At 35.6% G+C, this 25,680-nt stretch overlaps 2 protein-coding genes across 2 annotated transcripts; one reads left to right on the top strand and one right to left on the bottom strand.

The window, feature by feature from the left end:
• Positions 1–1,197: 1,197 nt before the first annotated feature.
• Positions 1,198–9,834, top strand: LOC129806467 (meiosis regulator and mRNA stability factor 1). Its single transcript, XM_055855087.1, has 5 exons — positions 1,198–1,379; positions 4,745–6,327; positions 6,393–7,035; positions 8,818–8,971; positions 9,028–9,834. Exons 2-5 carry the CDS (start codon positions 4,775–4,777, stop codon positions 9,735–9,737), a joined length of 3,060 nt encoding a protein of 1,019 aa, XP_055711062.1. The 5' UTR covers positions 1,198–1,379; positions 4,745–4,774; the 3' UTR covers positions 9,738–9,834.
• Positions 9,835–10,012: 178 nt separating this feature from the next.
• Positions 10,013–24,249, bottom strand: LOC129806468 (microsomal triacylglycerol transfer protein). The gene is made up of 5 exons (XM_055855088.1): positions 24,011–24,249; positions 23,000–23,787; positions 16,056–17,268; positions 10,729–11,149; positions 10,013–10,668 (listed from the first exon to the last, which is right to left on the bottom strand). Exons 1-5 carry the CDS (start codon positions 24,054–24,056, stop codon positions 10,527–10,529), a joined length of 2,610 nt encoding a protein of 869 aa, XP_055711063.1. The 5' UTR covers positions 24,057–24,249; the 3' UTR covers positions 10,013–10,526.
• Between the last annotated feature and the right edge of the window lie 1,431 nt (positions 24,250–25,680).

Genomic DNA, 25,680 nt, shown 5'->3' with positions numbered 1-25,680 from the left:
TTATTGGAAAAATTGACGAAAATATACTTCTTGAAATGAAAAGAATAATTTTTTCATGAATAATAAATAATTTTAAAGGCCTCAGTTGAAAATCACATTGTAATTTTCTTTTGTTCTCAAGAAAATTCTTAAACAATTTATCAAAAAAATGCAGAATGTTCGGTCGGGAGTGTGTTTAATACTGCTATTTAATCCTTCTCTTTAGACAGCATACCCTCGCAGTATTTATATATATATCTATTATATATCATGAAAATCATGATTATAAATTCTACCAAGTTGATAAATAATTTCAGGGAAAATATTCCAAGTCCATTTTGACAGAGTGACATCTTGAGGAAAGTGCCGAAAATTCATAAAATTTTCTGTAGAAATTCTACAGAAAATTCTGCAGAATTTTCATACAACAATCGGATCCACCTTTAGAACAAAATTCTGCAGAAAATCTTCAGAATTTTCGGCAGTTACAATTTCAAATCTGACGAATTTCTGCAGAATTCTGCAGAATTTGCCGGGTGGGATCTTAGCTCAGGCAATTAATCTGTTTCTGTAAAAAAATATTCTAGATTTGGGTAACCTTTATATCATTTTTTTTACTTGCAAAAAGAAGAAAAAATATCCAAAGTTTTTGAAAGAAATAAATTAAATGAAATGATTAAAATACCTTACGCAGATTAAAAGATCTTTTTTTAAAAATTCCTTTTTAATTTTCATTTCCATATGCAAATTGTTTCTTAACACTAATAAAACTCTAAGAATTTTTAGATTGATAAACTTGGATTGTTCTTGAAAGTCTTGGTTTTTTTTTAAACTTTTGAGACGCTGTATGATTCGTTAATTAAAATCTAAATAAGAATGCTAAATGGTGCAAATGAATTTATGAAAATTTTCAATTTCATCTTGAAAATTTAATGTTCTTACACAAAAAAGTGATAAACCCAGATATGCTTATGCAGCTAAGATTTTTTCTTTCAACCTTTGAGTATATTCTTAATTGATCGTCTGTGAAGATCATAACGCGCCATAATTCTTAGATCTTTTAAAAATTCTTTCCTTTTTATATAAACCTTCAATACATTGCAGATTCTCCGTACATTAGCAAATTTTGATATCAATACAATTACCTAATGAAATCTTTTGTAGTCTATTACCAGTTTTTATGAAACTCTTTTGCAATATCCAGTTAGATCTTCCCAATATAAATTGTACTCTTGCTCCTGGCTCATCTTCATTCTGTGTAAGTCCATCCGAATGATATTGTGCCGTGGCGTGATTGTGATAAGTTAATTGTGAATTTTAGCGCTCAAAGAAGCGTCTTGGTCAGGAGGAAAAGTCTAAAATAGAAATTGTGTTTGAAAAGTGCATCTATTGACTAATATGTGAGTAAAAAATAATTAAATTTATTGTGGAATCGCATTGATAGTGAAATTCTTATCATTACCAGTGAAGCCTTGCGGTTTTTCAAATTGAAATTGATGCACTTAGGGTAAAGTGGTACAAGTTGGACAGGGATTTTTTCTCGATAAATTTAATACTTCATTTTTATTTGTATATTTTTAATGCTTTAGTTTTATAATTTGGTTCCTTGTGCTTAAAAACAAATTTTGTACTGTATTTATCAAGAAAAAAGCCATGTCCAACTTGTACCGGCGAATTGTCCAACTTGTAACACTATGTCCAACTTGTATCACTTTACCCTATATCTTAATTCTTAAATAAATTCACAGTTGTCAGGTTTTTTTCATTATATATTTTTTTAAACGTATTATAAGATGCGATTAAAATGAAGAAGTTGAAGAACTAAAGCAAAATTGTTGAAATTCGTGAACAAATTGTGAAATGTGAGGCTGTGAAATGTGATGCGGTCCTTAATATGATTCAGTACTCTCCCTTCGAACGTTCATGCTTTCGAATAATGTGAGTTTTCTTTTATTTTTCCTAAGAGACTTACACATATATATATTAAATATTAGTTAGCTTATCATCAACTATTGGTAATTACGAGATAATTATGTGTAAATGTCTTAGGAAAAATAAAAGAAATCTGACATTATTCGAAAGCATGAACGTTCAAAGGGAGAGTACTTTCCCTTACTTCTCTTTCCCACATTTTTGTTTAAAATTATTATTTGCAAGTGAAACGCGTAAGAACAACGGTTGATTCAAATAAGATACGTAATTTATCAATGCTTGGTTATACCTTTTAAGACCGGTTGCTTTTAAATCCGTTGATAATTTTTCTTTCTGTTTAAAATATTTGTTCATCATGATCTCCTGACATCAAATCTGAACAGAAAAAGAACGTTTGTGTAGGAAAACTATCAAATATGGACATAAAATTCTCTAAAATATAGAGTAGGTAGAGGCCATAACGCTTCCGGTTTTTAGAATTAATTTTAGAAAAATATAGGCATTTTTTTTCTGAAATACTTCGGGAATTTTTTGCCTCTGAAAGTGACAAAAATAAATTTAGGGGAGGATGAGGCAGTTTCGCCCTGGAATTTCAAATCGAATTTTGAGAACGTTTTATTTAAAGATGATAAACAGAAATAGATTAGTAGTATATCCTATGAGTTACTATAGTATTTAGAGTTGATACAATGCATGAATGTATTCCAATATGGGGTAATTTTATACAAAAATGTATCAGTTTCTGAAAAATAAAAACAAAACGTTTGTTTTTTTTTTAATTCACAAATACCGAATTGGATTTAAATGATTATTTTAAAAGTTTGGAACACAAAAATAAAATAAAGTAAGGAGTTTATTACAGAAACTTAACATTCTTTGCTTACAAAATATAAAACATTATATAAGGTAAAGTGCCCTCAAGTCGATCGGTTCCTTAATTCGACCGGTAGAGTTATTTATTCAATTTATTTATATTTGCACAAATATTTGGCGTATGATCTAACATTAATTAACATTAATAAGATTTCACATGATCTGTTGTGCCACAAATTGAAACACTTATTTGGTTTCTCTGATGTGTCATTGAAGTTGATTGCTTCATACCTTACGTCTCGCTCCCAAACTGTAAGGTCTGGTGGACAAATATCGGATGCGCTTGGTATTTCTCGGGGCGTCCCTCAGGGCTCAATTCTAGGACCCATCTTATTTTAACTTTTTATTAACGATCTTCCGCAAGTTCTCCGTTATTGCGGTTATCATTTATACGTAAACGACCTTCAGGTGTACTCCTCTGGGGATCCGTCCGATTCAAGAATTGGTCAATGGGCTGACTGCAACGGCCTTCTTCTTAATCCTGCTAAATCTCAAGCCTCAATCATTCACACCAGGTGGAGGAATCCTGAACCTCACCTAGTTTATCTCTCAAATGAGGTGATTCCTTTCACTTCTAAGGCCAATAACCTGGGTATTATTTTTAATAAAACTCTGACATGGTCTGATCATGCGCCTGAGATTTGCAGGAAAGTTTTCCTCACTTTGCGAACTTTGCGACGCCTTCAATCCTTCACGCCCCAGGATACAAGGCTTCTATTAGTTAGAGCTTTAATTGTCCCTTTCTTCACATACGGGGCTGAACTATTTTTCAGTGTTAACGCTGAAACACAGGCCCGACTGAATAGGGCATTTAACTCTTGTTTGCGGCATGTCTTCGGACTCCGAAAGTTTGATCATATTTGTGGAGCTCAGAGGCAAAATGACACATATCCTATGCTTTAGCCATAGGATATGTGTCATTTTGCCTCTGAGCTACACATTTCTCCTTGGGTGGATTCAATCCTTGGTCTTCCTCTATTTCCTTATCTAGAGACTCGTACTTTAGACTTTATCTCATGGTTACTATGCGTGTATCCTTCCTCGAATCCCTTGAAACTTTGCAAGTTTAAGAAGGTTCATGAAGGCTATCTATAATAAAAATTTCAATCCTCAGTCTCTTTTATTTTAGAAAATAGTGAATATTGAAAATTTCGTCTTGACAAATTTTGCCCCAGTCTACCCTATACCAAAAAATATTTAAATATTTAAAAAAAAAAATATTTGAATATTTGAAAGATATGTTGCGTGAAACTACCCTATACTCCCCTTTGATATATAACTTAATAGGGCAGAGTGGGACAGTTTCACGCAGCTGAACTTATTTGGAGACTCAATTGATGAACTAATTTGAACCATATTCAACAAGCTAATTTTCCGTTAGTTTTCTTGACTATTAACTATTTTAAAATATAAAGGACGATTCCTAAATAAATATGCTCTCAATTCTTCCGGTGTTCGTCAGAAGGGTATTCCTCTTTCAAATTAAAAGAATCTGGTTTTTCTCCAGAGCTTTCAACCCTTGGTATGAGTCTTTTTCAGTGGGTCAATTTAGAAACTTTTAAGTTTCTAAATTGACTGAAGAAGCTTTGGAGAAAAACCAGATTCTTTTAATTTGAAAGAGGAATACCCTTCTGGCGAACACCGGAAGAATTGAGAGCATAAAGTTCCCCGTCAGACTCCAAAAGAAAGAAGATTACCTAAATAAATATTTTACATCCTAAAAAAATTTATTTGCGAAAGTAAAATGTATGTGTGAAACTACCCCACCCTCTCCTACTTATATCGTCGTTTAGATCAGCAACTGTGATAACTGCATTTGCTTTGTGTCTGCATTCGTTCTAAAACACGCATCGCTGCGTGGCGGTTGCAATGAATGCATACACAAAGCAAGTACAGTTGGCACAGTTGCTGATCCAAACGACCATATGCAGATTTAAACATGTTAATACCGTTCTTACAGTTACCCTTTAAGATAAGCTAATCCCCAGTAATGGAACATCGAACGAAAATTGCATCTCAGCGAAGTAGTACTGATTGGACGATTCCTGGCCAGAACATAAACCGTGGTATAGCAGCCAAGGTTTATCCCAAACAGCGATATTCCCCATACTATGGAAAGACTCCAAATGTCCCTGTGACTCAGCATCAGGTCTCCCTGGCACCTGCAAGAAGTGGACTTGATGCTGGAAATCGAAACCTGAGCTTCATAGCTGAACCTGACGATAAATCTCAAGCAGTTACTCTTCAAATCAGCAATCTGGACTCATCGTTCAGCGAAACAACGCTGTGGAACAATCTCATTTCAATGCTGAAGCCAATAACTCCAGTGATATCGCTTAAATTTGATTCTCACTCCTGTGCTAAGGTCACAGTACCTTCGGACAATTTTGCCAAATCTGTTATATCACATTTGCACCGGAAGAAGGTTGGACACAAGAGAATCCTTGTGTCCTACAACAGAGATGTCTCATCCCATGAGTACTCTACTCTATGCTGCCAGGTTGGTTGCCTGCTCAAGGATATTCCCAATCATTCTGTACCCCTGTCTAAGTTCAGAGAACTCTTCCAATCCCGCTTTAAGATCACCATCAATCAGCTGGAGCTGTATAAGATGAAGGATCTCTGCACGATCTCTTTCAATGAGAATGGCGATAAGTGCATCACTTTGAATTCAAATTATGTGCACAATCTTACTGACAATCCTCTGATGAATACCAGTCTTCAGCACAGTGTGCCCTACTGTAGGATTCACTTCCAGCAGGAGCAGTTCAAGGGATGGGCAGAGATGGAGATTGAACCTCTGCCCAGTGTAATGCTAACTCTCAGTCAAATTAGGCTTATTGTACAATCACTGCTGAAGAGTCATCAGGGTGACATTCCCATCTCTTCTCTGATCTACTGCATCAAGTGCACCGTGGACTTCCCGATCTATCCCAATGAGAATGGCGTGAACTTTGAGCACTTGATCTGTTGCATTCCTGGCAATCAGATTTGCAGCAATGCCTTTGGGATCCGTATTCTCACCTGGCAGGACACTAATGAGTCTAGCACCGAGACTTTACCACCAGTGGCAACAAATCCTCTCCATCAGATCTCTAAGGAAGTCATTGAGTTGCTCAAAGTCAACCCAAAAGCCACCATTCAGTTCAACAAGTTCATTCCGGCGTATCACAATCACTTCGGGAAACAATGTCGTGTGGCTGATTATGGCTATACCAGGCTCATTGATCTCTTCGAGGCTCTATCTAGTGTTGTTCAGGTGATGGGCGAAGGGGAAAATCGCTTGATCACTCTTACCCATCGCACGCAAATCCGTCGTTTCACTGCCGATCTCTACAAGGTACTAAGAGGACAAGTGAACAAATCCCTATTGCTATCGCAACTCCCTGAGATCTTCAGTCAAACCCAGAATCGACCCTTCGACATCACGGATTACGGAGTATGCTGCATCACAGATATCCTCGATGGATTGATGTCCAACAACACAGTGGTCATTCAGAACATTCCCGAAACGGGAGATATGCTCATATCCATCCCGAAAAGGTAAGTCTCATAAATCCATCATTTCCCAAACAGGATTAATAGATTTCCCTTCCTCATTGAATCAGGAAGCAAACCCAAACGGAAATCGAGAATACTTGTGTCTTTGCGGGGGAAATTGTTGAGTTATGTAGAAATGCATCACAGTATTCGATCTTGTTCCATAAATTGGTCCGCTACTACCACTATCACTTTGGCTTCCAATGTCGCCTCAGTGACTACGGTTGCCTAAAGCTAGCAGATCTCCTGGAGACCATAACTGGGATCATTGAGTTGGAATTCAACAGTTATGAACAGAAGAGGATATTTTTGGCGCCAAAAGTAGCTCAGCGGGTCTTTGTGGAGCAAATGCACCAGATTCTTCAATCGTGCACAGGAAATGCATCCAACCCGGTGCAACTCAACACCCTGCTGCGATACCACAAAAATCAATTTGGCTATCAGATACTACCACAAACCCTTGGATTCACCTCAATGGAGGATGCAATGCAGAATCTTCCGTACGTGGAAGTGATCTTCAAGCAAGGACTTACCTGGGTACTTTGTCACTACAACAGTGCTGCTTTCAATGGTCTTTGCTACAAGGTCTGCTCCATCTTCATTGAGTCCTTCACCGATCGGATGCCCTTTACAAATTTCAAGAAATTACTGCAGGATCAGAGCATTCCAGTGGGGGATTCGAAGGTCCTTGCTATGCGTCATGTTTTGGAAGTGAGTATATTAGTCAGAGGGTGTAGAAGAATGATCAGCGAGTTAACTGTGAGTGGTGTAATAGATCTGATCAGTCTCCATGATTGCGTTTTACCACTCTGGATCGCTTCAATCAGTCTCCATTATCGCGTTGTATCGGTCTGATCACTCCAATTCATCTCCATAATCAAACTAATCGCGACTAAGGAGTCTCCAAAATCGTAATGATCCTTCCGATTAGGTTCCATGATCGCGTTGTATCGCGCTGATTGGTACAATCAGTCTTAACGATCACGTTGATCTAGTTGATCCTGCCAATCAATCTCAATTATCGCTTTGTATCGCGCTGATCGCTCCAATTAGTCTTCATGATCGCACTAATCGACTTAGTCAATTTCTATGATCGCGTTGAACGCACTGATCACTCCAGTCAGTCTCCATGATGGTACTACGATTGATCTGATCAGTCTCCATGAGAGTTGTATCGCTTTGCTGGCTACAATCAGTCTTAACGGTCGCGTTGATGTCGGTGATCGTATCGATCAATCTCAATGATCACGTTGTATCGCGCTGATAGCTACAATCAGTCTCCATTACCGCGTTGTAACGATCTGATCACTCCAATTAATCTCCATAATTAAACTAATCGCGACTATCAGTCTCCAAGATCGCAATGATCAATCCGATCAGTTTCCGTGGTCGCGTTGTATCGCGTTGGTTGCTACAATCAGTCTTCATGATCGCGTTGTATCTCGCAGATCGCTCCAATTAATCTTTATGATCGCACTGATCGACTCAGTCAATTTCTATGATCACGTTGATCGCTCTGATCACGCCAATCAGTCTTCATGATCGAATTGTATCTCTATGCTTGCTCCAATCAGTCTCCATGGTGGCACTGATCGATCTGATCAGTCTCCATGAGAGTTGTATCGCTTTGATGGCTAACGTCAGTCTTAATGATCTCGTGGATCTCACTGATCGTGCTGATCAATCTGAAACTGAATGATCGCGTTGTATCGCGCTGGTCGCTTCGATTAGTCTTCATGATCGCACTGATCGACCCAGTCAATTTCTATGATCACGTGGATAGCTCTGATCGGCAATCAGTCTTCATGATCGAGTTGTATTCCTATGCTCGCTCCAATCGGTCTCCATGGTGGCACTGATCGATCTGATCAGTCATCATGAAAGTTGTATCGCTTTCATGGCTACAGTCAGTCTTAATGATCGCGTTGATGTCGGTGATCGTGTCGATCAATCTGAATTATCGCGTTGTATCGTGCTGATAGCTACAATAAGTCTCCGTTACCGCGTTGTATCGATCTGATCACTCCAATTAATCTCCATAATCAAACTAATCGCGACTATCAGTCTCCAAGATCGCAATGATCAATCCGATCAGCTTCCATGATCGCGTTGTATCTCGCTAATCGCTTCAATTAGTCTTCATGATCGTACTGATCGACTTAGTCAATTTCTATGATCACGTTGAACGCACTGATCGCGCCAATCAGTCTTCATGATCGAGTTGTATCTCTATGCTTGCTCCAATTATTCTCCATGATTGCACTGAACGATATGATCAGTCTATAATCAGCATTGATCTCGCTGATACTGCGGATTGGTTTCCATGATCGCGTTGTATCGCGCTGATCGCTCCTAGGCTTCATGATCGCACTGATCACATCAATCAATCTCCATGATTGCGTTGATCGGCATCCAAAGTGATCCACGAGTAGTTTATCCCTCAGAGTCAATTCCTTAGCAATCAAGCTTAATGATAATTTTTATGCGTTACAGATAACGGTGATGCATGGGTTAAAAATGGTTGTTCTGACTCCAGCCATAAAGTTCTTATTCTCTGTGATTGATGTCCTGAGCAAGACATTCTGCCTGAGTGTCGTGAACCTCAAAGCAATGCTGAATCTCAACATAAGTAGCTGCTTCCAATTTGGTAAGCTTAAAGACCAACATGATTCAAGAAAGACTCATTCAGTTTATCCTTTCCAGGGTACCCAAATCTCTCTACCATGCTCATGGCCTATCCGGACATCTTTGTTTTCTCTCCATCCACAAATATTTGTGATCGTTCCACTGTGAAACTCAATGAGAATTTTGTCCTGCTGAAGTACAACATCGGGGAATATCTCAGTTCGATCAAGAATGATCCTATTCCACAGCCAATCGCCCAGAAGGAAGTGACATACACCGTTCAGCCGAAGACACAATGCAGAATACCTCCTCCACCTGGTCTGGGTTTTCCATCAAATCCCAGACCTTGCAGCTTCTCTGATACCGCAGCATTTGATTCATTCGAGTGCTTCACTTCGACTCCTTATCAACAGTCATCTGCAACGAGTAGTCAGGAATTTCATCCGAAACTCTACGAACGGCGCAATGCACAGGTTCCTGACACTCTCACATATGGCATCAATTCTATCAGCCATTTGGCATCGCTGTTCTATGAACCACCAAAGCCAGACACTCCATCAACCAACAACAACATGCCTTACTGGGTTGATCCCGTGTGGCGCTACCAGATCACTCCGCCCGTTGAATGCGTCAATATCCAACTTCCGGAACTCAGTACTCTAAATGTCTTCCCAATTGTTGTATCTCCCTTCAACATTCAAAGTAAATTCCAGTTTGATTCCCAGTCAGGCCATTCCAATCCGAAAGTTCCCAATTCTTTAAGTGCCGAAGATCACTCCAAAAATTAATTAGTCAGCCAGAACGAAACGCATGAGATTTGCATGTATCGCTTACTTAATTCATTTGCATGCCCCTTGAGCAATAAAAAACCAATTATCGCCCAAATGATCTTTTCTTTTTATCTATCCAGATTTTGAAAGATCCCTTGTTTTTGGAAGTTTGAGACCTTTGGGAACCGACCTGATCCTCTAATCTCAAGACCGCTTTAGACTTAATGTTAGGAAGTGCCCTACAATTCAACTTTGGTAATTTCAATTGCTCTAATTTAGTAAATAGAATATAGTTACTTCATTATTCTTATCATAAGGATTTATTCACAACATTTGTTTACATATTTGTTCATTTTAATTTTTTCATGAAGATCATAATTTGTTTGACTTGTTTTAATGATAACGCTTAAATCAACTTTAGATTTAACATCATTAACAATATTACAAATTAATTTGGAAGATTCTGGAGATCACCGGTGAGATTCTTCTTCATTTGAAGACTAAAAATACCTTTTTAATATTGCCCAGAGCTTTCGGTCCGGATATAGACCTTCTTCAGTGGCTACATATCCGGACTGAAAGCTCTGGGCATGATTGAAAAGGCGTTTTTAGTCTTGAGGTGAAGAAAAATCTCAGTGGTGATCACCGGAATCTTTCAAATCAATTCATCACACCAATTTCTTACCTATTTATTACAAATTATTTCTTTTACAAAATATACAAATGATATTATTCCTTGAAGTTTGATCAAATGCTCCGATGCAACATTTTTTTTTTAATTTGTTTAGTTTTAAGAGAGATAATTTCCTAAGAATGAATTTGGTTGCAAATTTCATTGTTTTTCCTATTTAAGAAGTGAGTGTATCCAGGAATTTTGTGTTTAATCCGTGATTCATGCTTGAATTTCCTCTTGAGACCTTGGACATCTTCAGTCTTGGTGTGTGTCAATCTGAAAAAGACAGATTTTTAAAAAAAAAATCCACAAGACTTAGGAGAGCTTAATGCTTACTTGAGAATAGAATTTGGTTGCGTGAGTTGCATGCATAGCAGAGGATCTCCGGAGAAGTCAATATCAGACACTAAATCGAGTTTTGGCTCCTGATGCATTTCAAAGACATTTGCCACTTCAGCATATTCATTGCTAATGGACACTCTTCCGGCCAGGGTAAAGCCGATTTCCTGGAGAACACGGGATTTAGCGTTTCTGTTCCAAATGCTAATTGATACTTGTCCATTCAGATTAATTGACATCGCTCCCATGACGTCAACTGTAACAGGTAATCCATTCTGTAGCCAGATCACTTCCCTGTGATCATGAAGGAGGGTTGTGGCCTGGTAGGCAGGAGTCAATTCAGAAGCAGTTCCACTCCATACGTGACCCATCAGTTCACCTTGGCCCTTGAAGAACTCCAGAGGCCTCAAGTAGTTTCCTTGAAAAAAAGAGATTAAGTATCGATGAGAATTTGGCCAGTAATACCGGTTTCAGACTGGAGGTTTAAGCGGTCTTCAGACTACAGGTTTAGCCCAGTTCCGGGAGGTTTCAGATCCTAAACAGCTTTTTGAGAACCTTATAACTAATTTATTTTTAATAATCCAATCCTAAGTTAAATTTTTCCAAAAAATTGTGATTGATAAGGAATTAAAGCAATTAAGCCATATGGCTAATGCCCTAGACACACTTACGACTTAAGCCGAGAGACGACTTAGTGGAAAATGATGGAAATGTAGTTTGACCATTATTTCTAATATAATTACGCTAAGCCGTCTCTCGGCTAATCCTCAGGTCCGTCAAGGCTCTAAGCATTAGGTCTGAAACCCGTATTAGACCAATTTCTGAAAGCCTCAAAAATCTAAATAACAAAGATAACAGACAATTTTGTTGATTCCTCAAAATGTAATAGATAATTTGCCCTTAAAATCAAATCCAGAGCAACAATTTACTCCAAAAATCTTGCCTTATAAGGAATTAGAGGATTCAAGCCATATGACCAAGCCTCAAACCTGAAACCCGTAAAAAAAATTAAGTGAAATCATTTATCCTATAGATGCGGGTAACTATACCCCCTTGCTATTTGTAAGTTTTTCTTTAAATTTAGCACTTAAAGATGGACTTTACCAATCCGAAACGGTAGATATCATCAGTGAAGACCGTCTTCAAGCATTAGAATTAAAGAGAAGCTTACAAACAGGAGGGGAACAAAGTCACCCGGGTGACTCTGACACCTCCCTGTTCGTAAGCTTTTCCTTATTTCTAGAACTTAAGGATGGTCTTTACCGATCCTATCTACAATGTTTGATAGATAAAGACCATCCTTATGTTTGAGAAATAAAGAAAAGATTACAATCAAAGTCAAAGGGGTATCAAAGTCACTCGGACTTAAACGAGCTTCATACCTATAAGGCTTAGCCATATGGCTTAACCGCTCTAATATCTTATTAGTAAAGATTTTTGACAAAGGAATAATTTAGGATTGGATTACTTTGGGAAAAGGATCTATTAGATTCTGAAAAATCAATAAATTGATTGCCATTTAGGATATTTAAACCCTCAGAAATTGGGCTAAACCTCTAGTTTGAAGACCGCTTTACGGTACACGAAAACCTAATTTATACGATCAGCAGCTAATGTCCTAGACACACTTACGACTTAAACCGAGAGACGGTTTAACGTAATGATAATCCAAAAAAATTATTTGACTAAATTTCCATCAGTTTCCCACTACCCAAGCTGTTTCTCGGCTTAAGCCGAGAGACGGATTAGTCAGAAATCGATGGAAATATAATTTGATGATTTTTTTCGATTACAATAACGTTATGGAACCGACGTAAAAAATTTTATTAATAATCCGGTGGTCATCGGATGGAAAAGTCCAGCCCAGAATAAAAAACTTTTCTTCCCAGAGCTTTCGGTGCCCTACGCACCTTCAGTGGTCGAAAATGTCAGGTTTCTGGGGCTTTGTCTTTCTTGGGGATCAAAGGGATGTCTTCATTGAATACATGGATTTCAATCTAAATTCTTTCTTTTTATTTAAAGAATTTTATTTTGTTTAACTTGTGTAGTGACCTATTTGTAAAAAATGGAGTATCACTGTAGAATTGTTGTTGAAGTGTGTGCTTCGGAATCCATGTACGCAATGAAGTCATCCATTTGGCCCCCAAGAAAGACAAAATCCCAGAAACGTGACACTTTCAACCAGTTAAGAAGGTGCGTAGGGTACCGAAAGCTCTGGGAAGAAAAGGTTTTTATTCTGGGTTGAATTTTCCCATCCGACGATCACGCGGATTATTGTTGTTAATAAAAATTACGTTAAGCCATCTCTACGCTTAAGTCGTAAGTGTGTTTAGGGCATAAGGTGATTGAAAGACAAAAAATGCAAACTCTACTTCTGCCTTGTCGAAACTTATACTATTGTAAGAATCGGTTCCGCGGCAAAGTCCCTGCCGTTGTTATGAATTCTCTGAAACTGATCAGGTACACAAGATACACAAAGTGCCTTGTCCCTAGGGTTAGCCCTCTGAGTGGGTAGTGAAGGATGTGCATCTTTAAGCGGAGGGCGATCATGTCTTGGTATAATGCTCTGATCTGACAGTTAATCAGTTGATCCTGATCTACGGGTACTTCAACACCTAACAAATGAAATCTTGTCGGGCTACCGCTACCGGTTGTACTACTATACCCGATTTCGAAGTCCTCGGTAATTTTGATTTCACACTATTATGATTTTTTTGCAGCTTTTAACTAATCACTAATTTTTTTAACTAATCATGTTTCATTTTTTACTGATATTTTTTCTCTCCACAGTTAAAAAAATACAGCCATTAAAATTGAAGAAAGAAAAGGGGTAGCAAAGCGTTCCAGGCCTTTCGAAGTGCTCAAACTCGTGACTTGGGCTTCAGACCTAAATATTTTGTATGCAAATCTTTAAATGCGAATATTTCGTAAACTAGAAGAGATAGACCCCCCAAAGTTGGCATCAAAAAAAAATTTTTTAGGCATATTTTGTATGCAAATCTATACCTTTTGTTACTTTTTGCCCTACGAGGTCGATTTTAATAAAAAGATTTCTGGAGAAAATAATCTTTGGAAAATTTTAAAATATATATCGACTTTGTATTGAAAGTATCCAAATCATTTAAGAAATAATCACGAGTGCATCAATTTTGGAAATTAAATAGGTAAAAATTGACATCTACTGCAAAGGAAAATATTTCAAAAATAATGCTAAAAATTTTGATATTTTTCATTTTCTAAATTTCTTGTTCGAATTCTAAGAATCTTACGGCATTGAAGAAGGTCTATAGAGGCTATCCATAGAAAAAATTTTAATCCGCAATTTTTGTGTAGGGTAGAGTCAGCCCTTTTGGCCATATAAGCACTTTTGGCCACCCAAAGTAAAATCACATTGTAAGGCAATTATGAGTTTATTTAGAACAGAAAAGTGGGTCTTATTTCGTGACCTCTAAATCTAACGAATCAGAAAACCATATTTAATTTTGTATCGACTTGATTAATTCTAAGTTATTGAAAGAAATTCTCGACAAGGTAAACAATCACTAAAAAAAACATGGGATTCTTAAGAAACTTGTTAATGTTCAGAGAAATTGTTTTGCATTATTTCATATTTTTTTATGAAAATATTTGATGTTATTCGATGAAAGTCCATTTCTTAATTAACTAAATTTTATTGTGATATCATCCTTAATACGACTTCCTAACAAATTAAATGAAAATCGGATGTGGCTAAAAGAGGTTACTTTTTTCGGCTGTGTAAGTACTTTTGGCCATTCATTTTCCCATACATTTTACACGTGGCGCACCTCGCGGATTTCAGTAAAAACAATCGTGACTTTTGACTGTTTTTTACATGAAATAGAAAATGTGCAAAAAGTGGTTTAAAAATAGTCCGAAAAAGAGCGCGACGATAAGTACATATTGAATTCAGAGCATAAAGAAAATTATGATATTGAAAAAAATTAGTGCTATAACATATAAAATGAGTGCCCAAATTAAAGTTAAAAGCACAATGATTAAATTTGAGTAGAAATTTTATAAGGAAATTAGATTCAGAGTGAAATCAGTAAGAGAAATAAAATTTGAGGTTAAATCCGACGGCGTCCCCAATGAATTCATGCAAAAGCAAGCAGAAAAACCTCCACCGGCGAGAAGTATTGCAAATTTTTCAATGTGGGGACAACCAGATGATATTGGAAAAGAACTAGATACTAGAGGAAGCAATAAACTGGGAGCACAAAGTTATTTAGACCGGAAGGAAAATCTTGGTGACCAAGACCAGAGGAAGCCTTCAAACATTAAATAGAAGAATGCAAGAAGATCATAAAATAGGGAATATAACAGTGAAAATAGATTAACGTGGAGCTTGGAATCAGTGCAAAGGGTGCAAAGCATCTAGTCAGAGACGAGTAAATGATATAATGGGATAAAAAAATGAAAGAATGAGCATAAAAACTTCATGGAAAAGTAAATCAAAAGACAAAGAAGACATATTTTAATTCATTAAATAAACAAAAAGTGAGCATATAATATTTAAAAAAAAAACAGTGAACGTTAAAAAATAAAATAAAGTGATAAATGAAAAAAAAATTAAAATTTAAAGTGACCGAACGAAATGGCTATATGGACCTAATTAAGTCCGACAGCCAAAACGTAAAACAAAAGAAGAAGAAGAAGTGGTTTAAAATACTCTAATAATCACATAAAATTGGTGTTAAACAAGAATAGGACTTGTTCTGTGTATTTGTGAAAGTTTTCTAGAGCTATTTCTTCTGTTATTTTATTAAAATTCTATTGGAAACAAGTGGCCAAAAGTGCTTACAAAGTCGCCAAAAGTATTGAAACACGCATAGTTGCATAAAATGAATTTTTCACTAAAATATCCAAAAAAAATTAGAAATTGTCTTGGATTATTAGAAAGAAACGGCTTTAAGGTATCTTTTTACAAAATTTCATTTTATTTAAATAAAGATTATAAAAATTACAAGCACATGAAACCTTAAAGTGGCCAAAAGTACTTACTCCACCCTATTTTGGAAGATTATGGATTTTAAATTTTTCGCTGTGTGACTTTTTGCCCCAATCTCCTCTAAATTGTGAATTAAACATTCAATTTTATTATTAAAAATATCATGGATAAGTAGAAATTTATTAAAATATAATTAAGTGAAACATTAATTTTGAGGGAGGGTGGGGCAGTTTCACCCTTAAATTTCAAACTAGATTTTGAGGTTGTTTTATATAAAATAAAATTAAAAAATAAAAATAAATCGGAGTAATACTTAGTATATACCTGAACTTTTTTATTTTTTTATTAAACTTACCTTGGACAACAAGTTCCATTCCGGCTGTTGGATCAGGTTGATCTTCTGAACTTTCTTCTGACTCTGAATCCGAGCTTCCCATGAATGATGACAGGCCATCAGCGTACAGTCCAATCTTGAAGTAACTGAATTTGCTTTTGTCAGTCTCAAAGATCATGTCAACTACTCCTCGCTTCAGGATTCCCTTATCAATCTCCTGGACACTGAGCAAGGTGCTGTTGAATGAAGGCGGCATTAGGAACTTTCGAGAGAGAGCTGTTGATAGTCCCTTTGCTCCAATTACATGGTAATTGTTGAGTGTTGGATCCTCTTGAATAATATCATTGGCAAATTTTCTGAATTCTGCAGAATTTTCAGATTCCATCCTCAATCTCTGAAGGAAGTATTGCCTTACTTCATACGAATTATCCGTAGATTTCAGAGAGTAGATCATATTCTTCAACGAAGATTGGTAAAACAGGGGATCCAGAAGGATTTCCATAGCCATTGTCCTGACACTGGAGTCAAATCTTTTTCGTTTTTGATGATAAATTTGTTCAAAGTGCTTCACATAGTCTAAATTAAAATATTCCCTAGGCATAGTTACAAGAGATTTCATAGCTTCAACAGAAATCGCTCTAGGACCATTCAGGACTAAGTCCATTAAGATCGGGATAGTTTCTGCAGATTTGAGATTCATCAATCCATGCAGAAACTGAATTTTTCTTTGGGATTTCGATGTCGTCTCGATGATTTTTGTGAAGAATTTCAGAACTTCTCTGAAGATTTGGGAATTTTCACTTTGACCATCGAGAGCTGCAAAGTTACTAGCCATTGATGAGATACTTTGGATAAGACTCTCAGTCAACTTTTGATTCTCATGATCATCATTTTTGAGCATTTCCAGCAAATCTTCAATTACCTCAGCCTTTGGTTGATTTCCGCAAGCCAGGGATTGTAGATATCTCTCAACGTAAGCAAAGTCAGCTAATTTACTAAATTCCAGAACTTTCTTCACGGCATTGTGAGCTGCAAGAGTTTGGGTAGCTCCCAAAACGTCCATGAGTTGTCCTCTGATCTCCTTGGTAGTTTTTGCATTGAGAATTCTAACGAGATCCTCTTCCTTTGCCCTCCGAGCAGCCTCAACTAACTTCAGTGTGGCGTAGGATAGCTTTTCAGTCCCGATATTGCTGTTGGCCAGATCGTTCTTCAACTTCTTCACCAACTGAATGATCTAAATTTACATGGAAAAAGCATTTGTTCTCTGTGTCTTGGTAAAAAATTAAATTTGGTCAGAAAAAATAATTTTGTTCATGGCTCCGGCACACCTTTTAGATCAGGAAAATTTTACAAAGTCGAAATTCGCATCCCTTTCGTTCTCACATGTTTTGCACATGACTATCTCATTCTTTCGCATACCAATTTCGATTGAGCTAAATTGAATTTGGTGTGATGTTTAAAAAAAATAAGAAGAGTGTGAGAGAATGAGATAGACATATGCAAAGCATGTGAGAAAAAAAGGGAATCGAATTTCGACTTTGTGAAATTTTCCTGATCTAAAAGGTGTGCCGGAGACATCAGGACCGAATTTAGAACTCTAAAAGCTGTGAATTCTTCTTGCAAGCTTCCGCAAAGGGAATTGTAAGCAAATTGTAAGGAGCAAAGTTATTTACTGACAAAAATTTAACGTTTTCCTGACCGATTTTAATTTTTTATGCCTTCGGCATATCTTTTAGTTCGGTAAAATTTCATTAAATCAAAATTCGTGTCCCTTTCTCTTTCAAAAGATTTGCATAAGTTATCCCACTCTTTCAGTCTCAAAATTAGACTGAACTAAATTGAATTTGGTGTGAAGTTCGAAAGAAGAAGAAGAAGAGTGAGAACGAGTAGGATAGGCATATGCGAAACTTTCAAGAAAGAAAGGGATGCGAATTTCGACTTCATGAAATTTTCCTGTTCTAAAAGGTGTTCTGGAGACATCAGGACCGAATTTAGAACTCTAAAGCAGTGAATTCTTCTTGCAAGCTTCCGCAAAAGGAATTGTAAGCAAATTGTAAGGAGCAAAGTTATTTACTGACAAAAATTTAACATTTCCCTGACCGATTTTAATTTTTTATACCTTCGGCATATCTTTTAGTTCGGTAAAATTTCATTAAATTAAAATTCGTGTCCCTTTCTCTTTCAAAAGATTTGCATAAAGCTAGCTATACACTAGACAAAATTTATTGCAATATTTCTTTTCAATATCCAATATTGACAAGGATTGCTTCCACATTGCAAAGATTTATTGACATAAAAGTTTCAATATTGAAGAAAATTGTCCAGTGTGTAGGCAAATATTGCAATAACTTGTTTCAATATGGAGCATTTTTTTCAATATTTCATTATTTTGAATGACTACACACTAAGCTAAATAATGTCAATAAAAATTTTCAAAGTGAGTTCAATATTTTTTAATGGTCAGGAATCTTCTTCATTAAGAACACCACAGAACTTCTGGGATTTCCTTGTTCATGAATGAAGACATATCCAAGATTAAAATCCAAGTCAGAACACATCTCTTTCTGTTTCCTCCAGAAAATCTCATATTCTTGGAATTTCGCTATACATTTCGTTAAATCTTCCCAAGAACCCAGCTTGGTTAGCACTTCCAACCTGCTTCCTCCGGAAAATCACAGTTTCTCTGGAATTTTGTTGTGCACTTGGTCGAATACACCCAGAATACTCAAATTGGTCAGAAGATTTATCCAGCTTCTCCCAGGAAATTACAGATCTTGAGGGATTTTCTTCTGTATTTTATTAAGAACATCCGAGATACCCAAGTTGGTCAGAAGATTTCTCCTGGTTTCTCCAGAAATCACAGATCTTCTGGTATTTTCTTATATATTTTGTCAATTACGTCCAGAATACTCAAGTTGGTCAGAAGATTTCTCTTGGTTCCATAGATCCTAGAAGATCTATGATTTCCTGGAGAAAGCAGGAAAAATCTTATAACCAATTCGTTTATTCGGGAGTTAAATAAATGTCAAAACAGTGAGCCTTTCAAAGGATCATCCGCTTTCATTTTTACCAGTGCCTGATTGGTCAGAAAATTTCTCCAACTTCTTCCAGAAGAAATCTTCTGACCAACATGAATGTTCCGGGCGTACTTGACAAAATACAGAACAAAATCTCAAAAGATGTGATTTCCTGGAGGAACCAGGAGAAATCTACCGACCAACTTGGGAATTTTGGGTATTCTTGACAAAATACAGAATAAAATCCCGGAAGATCAGTGATTTCCCTGTGGAACCAAGAGAAATCTTCTGACCAAACTTTTTTTTTATAAATGAGCTCCCAATAGTAGGCAATTCATATCAAATTTTTTCAGTCCGTATTCTCTCAAGCAGGAACTTCCTGTATCCTCGAAAACAACTCCTACGGTTTCGTTTGATTTTCGTTTTTTTTTTTTTTTAATATTTTGAAGAGAGCCCAGGTGATCATTTCGTTTACAGAAAGGTCTATTTCGTGAGTTAAAACATTCGATAAAGTTGAACGAAAATTGGAAGAGAAAAGTTAATCCTTTATCATAAGTGGGAATATTAAAATTACAATGAGTTCCGCTTTGGAAGACATTTTCCTGACCAAAAAAAAACCCACGAATTAACTTCAGTGACACAGTAAATTTGCAATCTGCAAGAGATATCCTTGGGATAAGTTATAAAAACGCAGTGATGTATGCAAGACATTTTCAGCGCCAATTTTTCAGTCTATTTTCAGAGTCAATGGTTCATAAGAAATGTATTTTAAATTTACAGTGTGAAAAAAATTACATACATTTAGGGACATTTTAAAAATTATTTTAAAAAAATTAGCTCCCAATTGTAGGCAATTCATATGAAATTCTTTCAGTCCGTTTTTTTTACAAGCCGGAACTCCCTGTATTGTTGATGATGAAAGATATTTGCTTGAATTCAGTATGGAATTCACTCGTAGAAAATTGTAATGGCTCACTCAGATCAGAGAGAGAAAAATAAAGTGGTAACCAAGGGAGAGATATTAGCTTGGAAGTGGTGTACACTGAGGTGGAAGTACTGCGGAAGTGGAAGTCCCAAAAAATTAAATGATTTTTGAATTTTTTATTTAAATACAGTATGAAAAGTGTTGGTAAGCATATAGTGCAATTAAAGCTTATCCTGGAGGACTAAATTTATGCCGGTTTTTGTCGCAATTATCGTAAATTTTCCTCATTAAAATCCTCGTTAAAAAATCAAATATCGTTTCACTAGCGCCCTCTGTTGCAATGGAGGAAACTTAATTGAATGCCTTTCAAAAATTTAAATTTAAAATTACGATTTTCAGTTGAAAAGTATTCGAGTGTAATAATAATAAGTCATTGTCTTTGGATCTTTGGAACAAAGACAATGAATAAGTGTAATAAGTAGTCGATTCTTTGAGATGGTTTTGCTACTGAAAACTATCGGGAATAACTAAAACTACATTACAGGATATTAATTTATCATACACCTTTCAGAAAAAAAATTATGATTTAAAAAAAATGAAAAATATGGAAACATAAGAATATTTAAAAAAAAATATATATAAATAATTATTATTATTATATAATACTTATGACTCAAGTTCTGAAATATTATTTTTGATACAACAAAAGTAGTGTAAATCAGAATCTGCAATAATTATAGAGGAAAGTGACCATGCTTGATACTGTAAAATGATGTCCAAAGTTTGTGATTTTTTTCTGATTAACTCACAAACCGAAGCGATTCTTCCACTATGACAAAAAAATGTCTCACTTATAAGGTTCATAGTCCTACCTCACATAGTTCCTGGAAATCCTTAGATTTTCCTCAAGAAGAAAATGAAAATTCAGTAGCGATTTTTATACAAGTTAGGTCCGGGGCCTTCCTGTATAATAATTGATTCGACAAATCGGAGGCCGATTTTCACTGCAAAAATTTCACCGGATACAAAAAATTGCACATCAATATTTAGGCGGAACTCTAATCTATCTGCTTACATCGTTTGTACGACTGAGTTTTAAAATCACTTTTATGTAATTTTTCTAAGCCGTGTTTTTACGACATTAGGGCGCTAGCGAAAACCATTTTTTCACTTTGAGTCCATGAAAATGTCACTCTGCAACCTTAAAATTCAGGCAACAGGATTAAAGGATATGTCAATTGTCGATAAAATAGGAGGATTACAATAGGTCTAATTATGAAAGAATCACATCTAATGATAGAGTTGCCACATTTAAATTATCATTCATGGACCCTTTTTAAAATATAGGATGGACACAGGTAGAATTTATGAATTTGTCACCACCCACAAAAACAGTGTCCCCAAGTAAAAATATTTTTACATAAATATTAATACTGATGAACCCTCTATGTGCCTATGATAGTAGTTTTTCTGAAAAGCGACATTAATTAAGAAATACTTATAAAATATCATGTATCAAAATTACAGTTTTGGACCTATTTTTGATTTTTGAAAAAAGAGCTAGGATTCTAATTTTTTTTTAGGAAATGTCAGGCTTAGCACGACCTATTGAAATATATTGCGATAAGTCATAACTATTGATTAACATAGAAAATAAATAGTTATTATTAAGCTTGGATTGTATCAAGCATGGTCACTTTCCCCTATATGGTTCTTATATTTTTGATCTTTAATTCGAGAATATATTTTTTTATTAATTTTATTTAATTTTTTTTTGAAACAATAATAGTATATTAAAGAAACGAATATTGTAAATGAAACTGTTAGCGATTTTTTTTAACAACATTTAAGTTGCACTGGAATAGCAAAACTAACAAACTAGGAATAAAAATAATTTGAAATTTTAAAAAAGTGATAAAATTAGCTATAAATAAAGTAATGAGAATTTGAAAATAGACCTTTAAATTTTGTTTAATTAAAAAAATAGTTATGTGATGATACACTGTTTGTTTCTATGCAAATTTCTTGATTCATATTTTCTTCTGAATTCTATTTTTTATTTTACATATTTGTTCTTCGTAAAAAAATGAATTTATTATAACACTGAAGTTTACAGAGTCTATAAGTCAGAAAATAAGTCTTCCATTAGAAATTTTTAAAAAAGAGATTTTATTTTTAGTTGAATTAAAATGCAATTACGATATCCAAAAGAATGAAAAATAATAATCTAACTGTTCAAGAAAATTCGAATTAGATTTTAGTCGTTTCTTTTAAATTCAAATGCCGGAAGTGCTTGGAAGTGCTTAGAAGTGCTTAGAAGTGCTTAGAAGTGCTTAGAAGTGCATGAAGTGCTGGAAATCACCTATGGCACTTGTGGAAGTCTCTGACGTTTTTCATACAAATTTAGGAAGTGCTGGAAGTGGTGTACACAATTTTTCGACTAATATCTCCCCCTTGGTGGTAACCGTTATTTAAAAAAAAACGCTTTACTGACGTAAATCTTACTTCTAGAAAATTACGCAGGTTCTCTGAGCTACATGTTTAAAAGATTGAAGTAATCTCTTTGACCAGTGACGTATTTTTTCAGGTAAAAATACGGCATTAGTGAGGTAAAAAGAGTGTCTAGGATTCAAATACCTCATGTAATTTCCATGACGTATGAGCAACGTTTTCATGACCAAATTTGTACGCTACAGTAAAATTTTGCAATTTGGGTATTTTGGTAAATTTGATCAGTAAGGGAAGGCTTTGAGGCTTCGCACACAGTCGGACTTCAAACAAATCATATTTTCTCATATTCTTTTAATGAATCTGGCTCAATTTTCTTCAGAAAATGTCTGACTTAAGACTGGCTATTAAAAAATATTGCCACTAGATTAGAATCCTTAAAGGAATTTTGGAAAAATATGAAGTGTTCGAAGCCAGAGTGTGTCCGAAGCCTGAAAACTTACAGGAAACTGAAAGGAATAAAGGGTTATTTTACAAATTGTTTAGAATTTTCTACTGGACAAAAACGGACTTACGGTTTCGGACTTTTCCGTTTTATACGGAGCTTCTTCGTGTTCGTGTGTTATTTTAAATTTTTGAAAATCTTTGAACTCTTTAATGATGTCATCGTATGAAGATGTTGTGCTCTGCCCTTCAACATCTTTCTGACTAAGTAACTTCAGCCATGTTCTAGAATCAACTGTAGCTCCTACATCCTTATTTCCCGCCAAAGAAATACGAAAGAATTCAATATTTTCAATGCTCTCAATTGATCCAGCCACATCTAAATGATATTCAGTATTCCTGGCATTTGGAATCATGACTCCCAGGGGAGATTCTCTTCTGTGATAAGTGTCTTCATTATCAGTGCTGCATCTTATCTTCCTTTTGACGAATTTTCTGTCTGAGAGAACATCATATGCCAGGGAACATTGCCCTGTGACATCAGTTTCTGTCTTTGGTTCATCTTCTGGGAAAAACTGAAACAGAGATGCTATGCCCCTTTTGAAATTCCTCAGAGAGATTGTATCGGATTCCAGTAGGTAGATATTTGCATCAGATCCATCAAATTCCACAAGGAACCTCTCATCTTCAGACTGAGGAAGTTTGAAATTCTTATCAGTTCCTTTCAGACTTGGCGATTGGAGTGAGAAAGTGAAGAGTTTCTTCTTCTCAGACTCAAAGAGCTTCCTCAAATTCAAGGTTCCTGCTACTTCAATTGATGAATTGTATTCTCCCGCATGAAGATCATTGATCACAACGAGATTCCTAACTTCATAGTCAAATTGCACACCAACAGGAAAAACTTTTCCACATGCCTGGCCTGAAATGCAAAGTCTTGCATAAATTGCCGGCAAATTTGGTCGGTTGAAGAATAAAAAAAAAGCTCTCAGTGAAATGGAATGAGCAAGATCAAGGTCACAGAGGTTATCAACACCAACAGCCAGCTGATTAATATACATCTCATTCCAGTTAAAAGACATGGAAATGTTTACGTGGAACTATCCAAATGCATTCAACTCTATCTCATTTTCCCTCCAACTTACCAATTAGTATCACTAGAAGAGTTGCGTAAACCACTGAAAAATGCATTTTTGGCGGGAAACTAGAAAAAGGATCTAAGAACTAGGATCACTGAATATTTTTTGTAAAATACACCAAATTAATGGCATTTAGGGAAATACAGTATCCACGCTGGAAGACGAACAGAACACAACTAAATGACCAGCACAGAATATGATGATCGAGTGGTTCTCTTCACAATGTTAACTTCAAAGAGGAATACAACAAAATGCTGGATGTAGTGGAATATATGTAGTTTGTATATATAAGAAATCTCTAATACATTTATTATTTATATACATAGCGTATTTTTATTTATCATCATTTCCTCTTTCAGCTTCGAAATCAATTCAAGTGTTGACTAGCGTTAACTACAAATCTCAAATTCAAGAATCAAATTTAACGACTAAAAGCAATTTGTTTTTACAAATATAACTATATTTAAAGATTTAAAGTAATTATATTCTTCATAGTTTATGTACTTAAATGTAATTTAAATAAGCTTATGGATATTGAAAACTTCACTGGAAGAAACCCCTCAATTTTAAGATTGAGAAAGCCCAAATAATACCTATACTAGTATCAAAATTCAAGCTTTTAGATTCGAAGTAGGGTAAAGTGGTACAAGTTGGACAGGGCTTTTTTCTTGATAAATTTAGTACATCATTTTACTGCTCGAACTCAAAGAGAGAGCAGTTATATAATCGACTTTTTTTCAACTTTGCACTGTTCTAGAGCTTAAACGGTAAGAGATATCGACTTCCGGTCTTCGATGACCTCTCCTCAAATGACATTATCTCGTGCCCAACCTCTTTATTTTCCCCCCTCCCCTTTCATACGTTCCCTATCCCTCAAAAATAGGTCAAAAACAAAGTTTTTCCAATTTTGCAAAAAATTGGCCCAAGCTTTTTCAATGATTTTTGGATATGTCTTAGAGCTAGTCCTGGCGAACATTTCGTCCAAACATATCTATGACCGGAAAATTCGCCATTTTGAATTATTGAAGGTCAAAGTTCAATCACTTTGGAGGATCCGTTTTTCAACCGATTTGGTTAAATTTGGATTTTTTGAAAAGATATTGAAATTTTGAACCCGACTGCATCGGTCATAATCGGTAATGAACCGGTTAATAACCGATTTTAAAATAATTTTACATCCCCTTTTTAGTAATATTCCCTAAGAAAAATGTTTTTCGATTTTTCTCAAAATTGGCTCAAGCTTTTTCAATGATTTTCGGATATGTTTTAGAGCAAGTCCAGATGAACATTTCGCCCAAACATACTTATGACCGGAAAATTCGCCATTTTGAATTATTGATGGTCAAAGGTCAACTACTTTGGAAGGCTCATTTTTCTTTTTGCTTAAAATTTAATTTTTTAGAAAAGTATTGCAAATTAGAATCCGGCTGCATCGGTTTTCATCGGTAATGAATCGGTTAAGTACCGATTTTTTGATTTTCAAATGCTTTTGTGATTGATTTATGAATCAATTTAATCTCTAGTAGATCAGTGATTCCAAAAGATTATGCAAAAAGCTAACTCATAGTGAGCTCTGTCTCGTGAGTTCGAGCATTCCGCAAAGCTGGGACGCTTTGCCATCTCTTTTTTTTAAACATAATTGAGCCTTATCGTGATATAGTTTAGGTGCACAAACA

Source organism: Phlebotomus papatasi, chromosome 3, assembly GCF_024763615.1.
Source record: "Phlebotomus papatasi isolate M1 chromosome 3, Ppap_2.1, whole genome shotgun sequence".
In the NCBI taxonomy this organism is placed as follows: domain Eukaryota; kingdom Metazoa; phylum Arthropoda; class Insecta; order Diptera; family Psychodidae; genus Phlebotomus; species Phlebotomus papatasi.
Note: the sequence above shows the minus strand (reverse complement) of the source record. Positions and strands in the feature narration are given on the sequence as shown.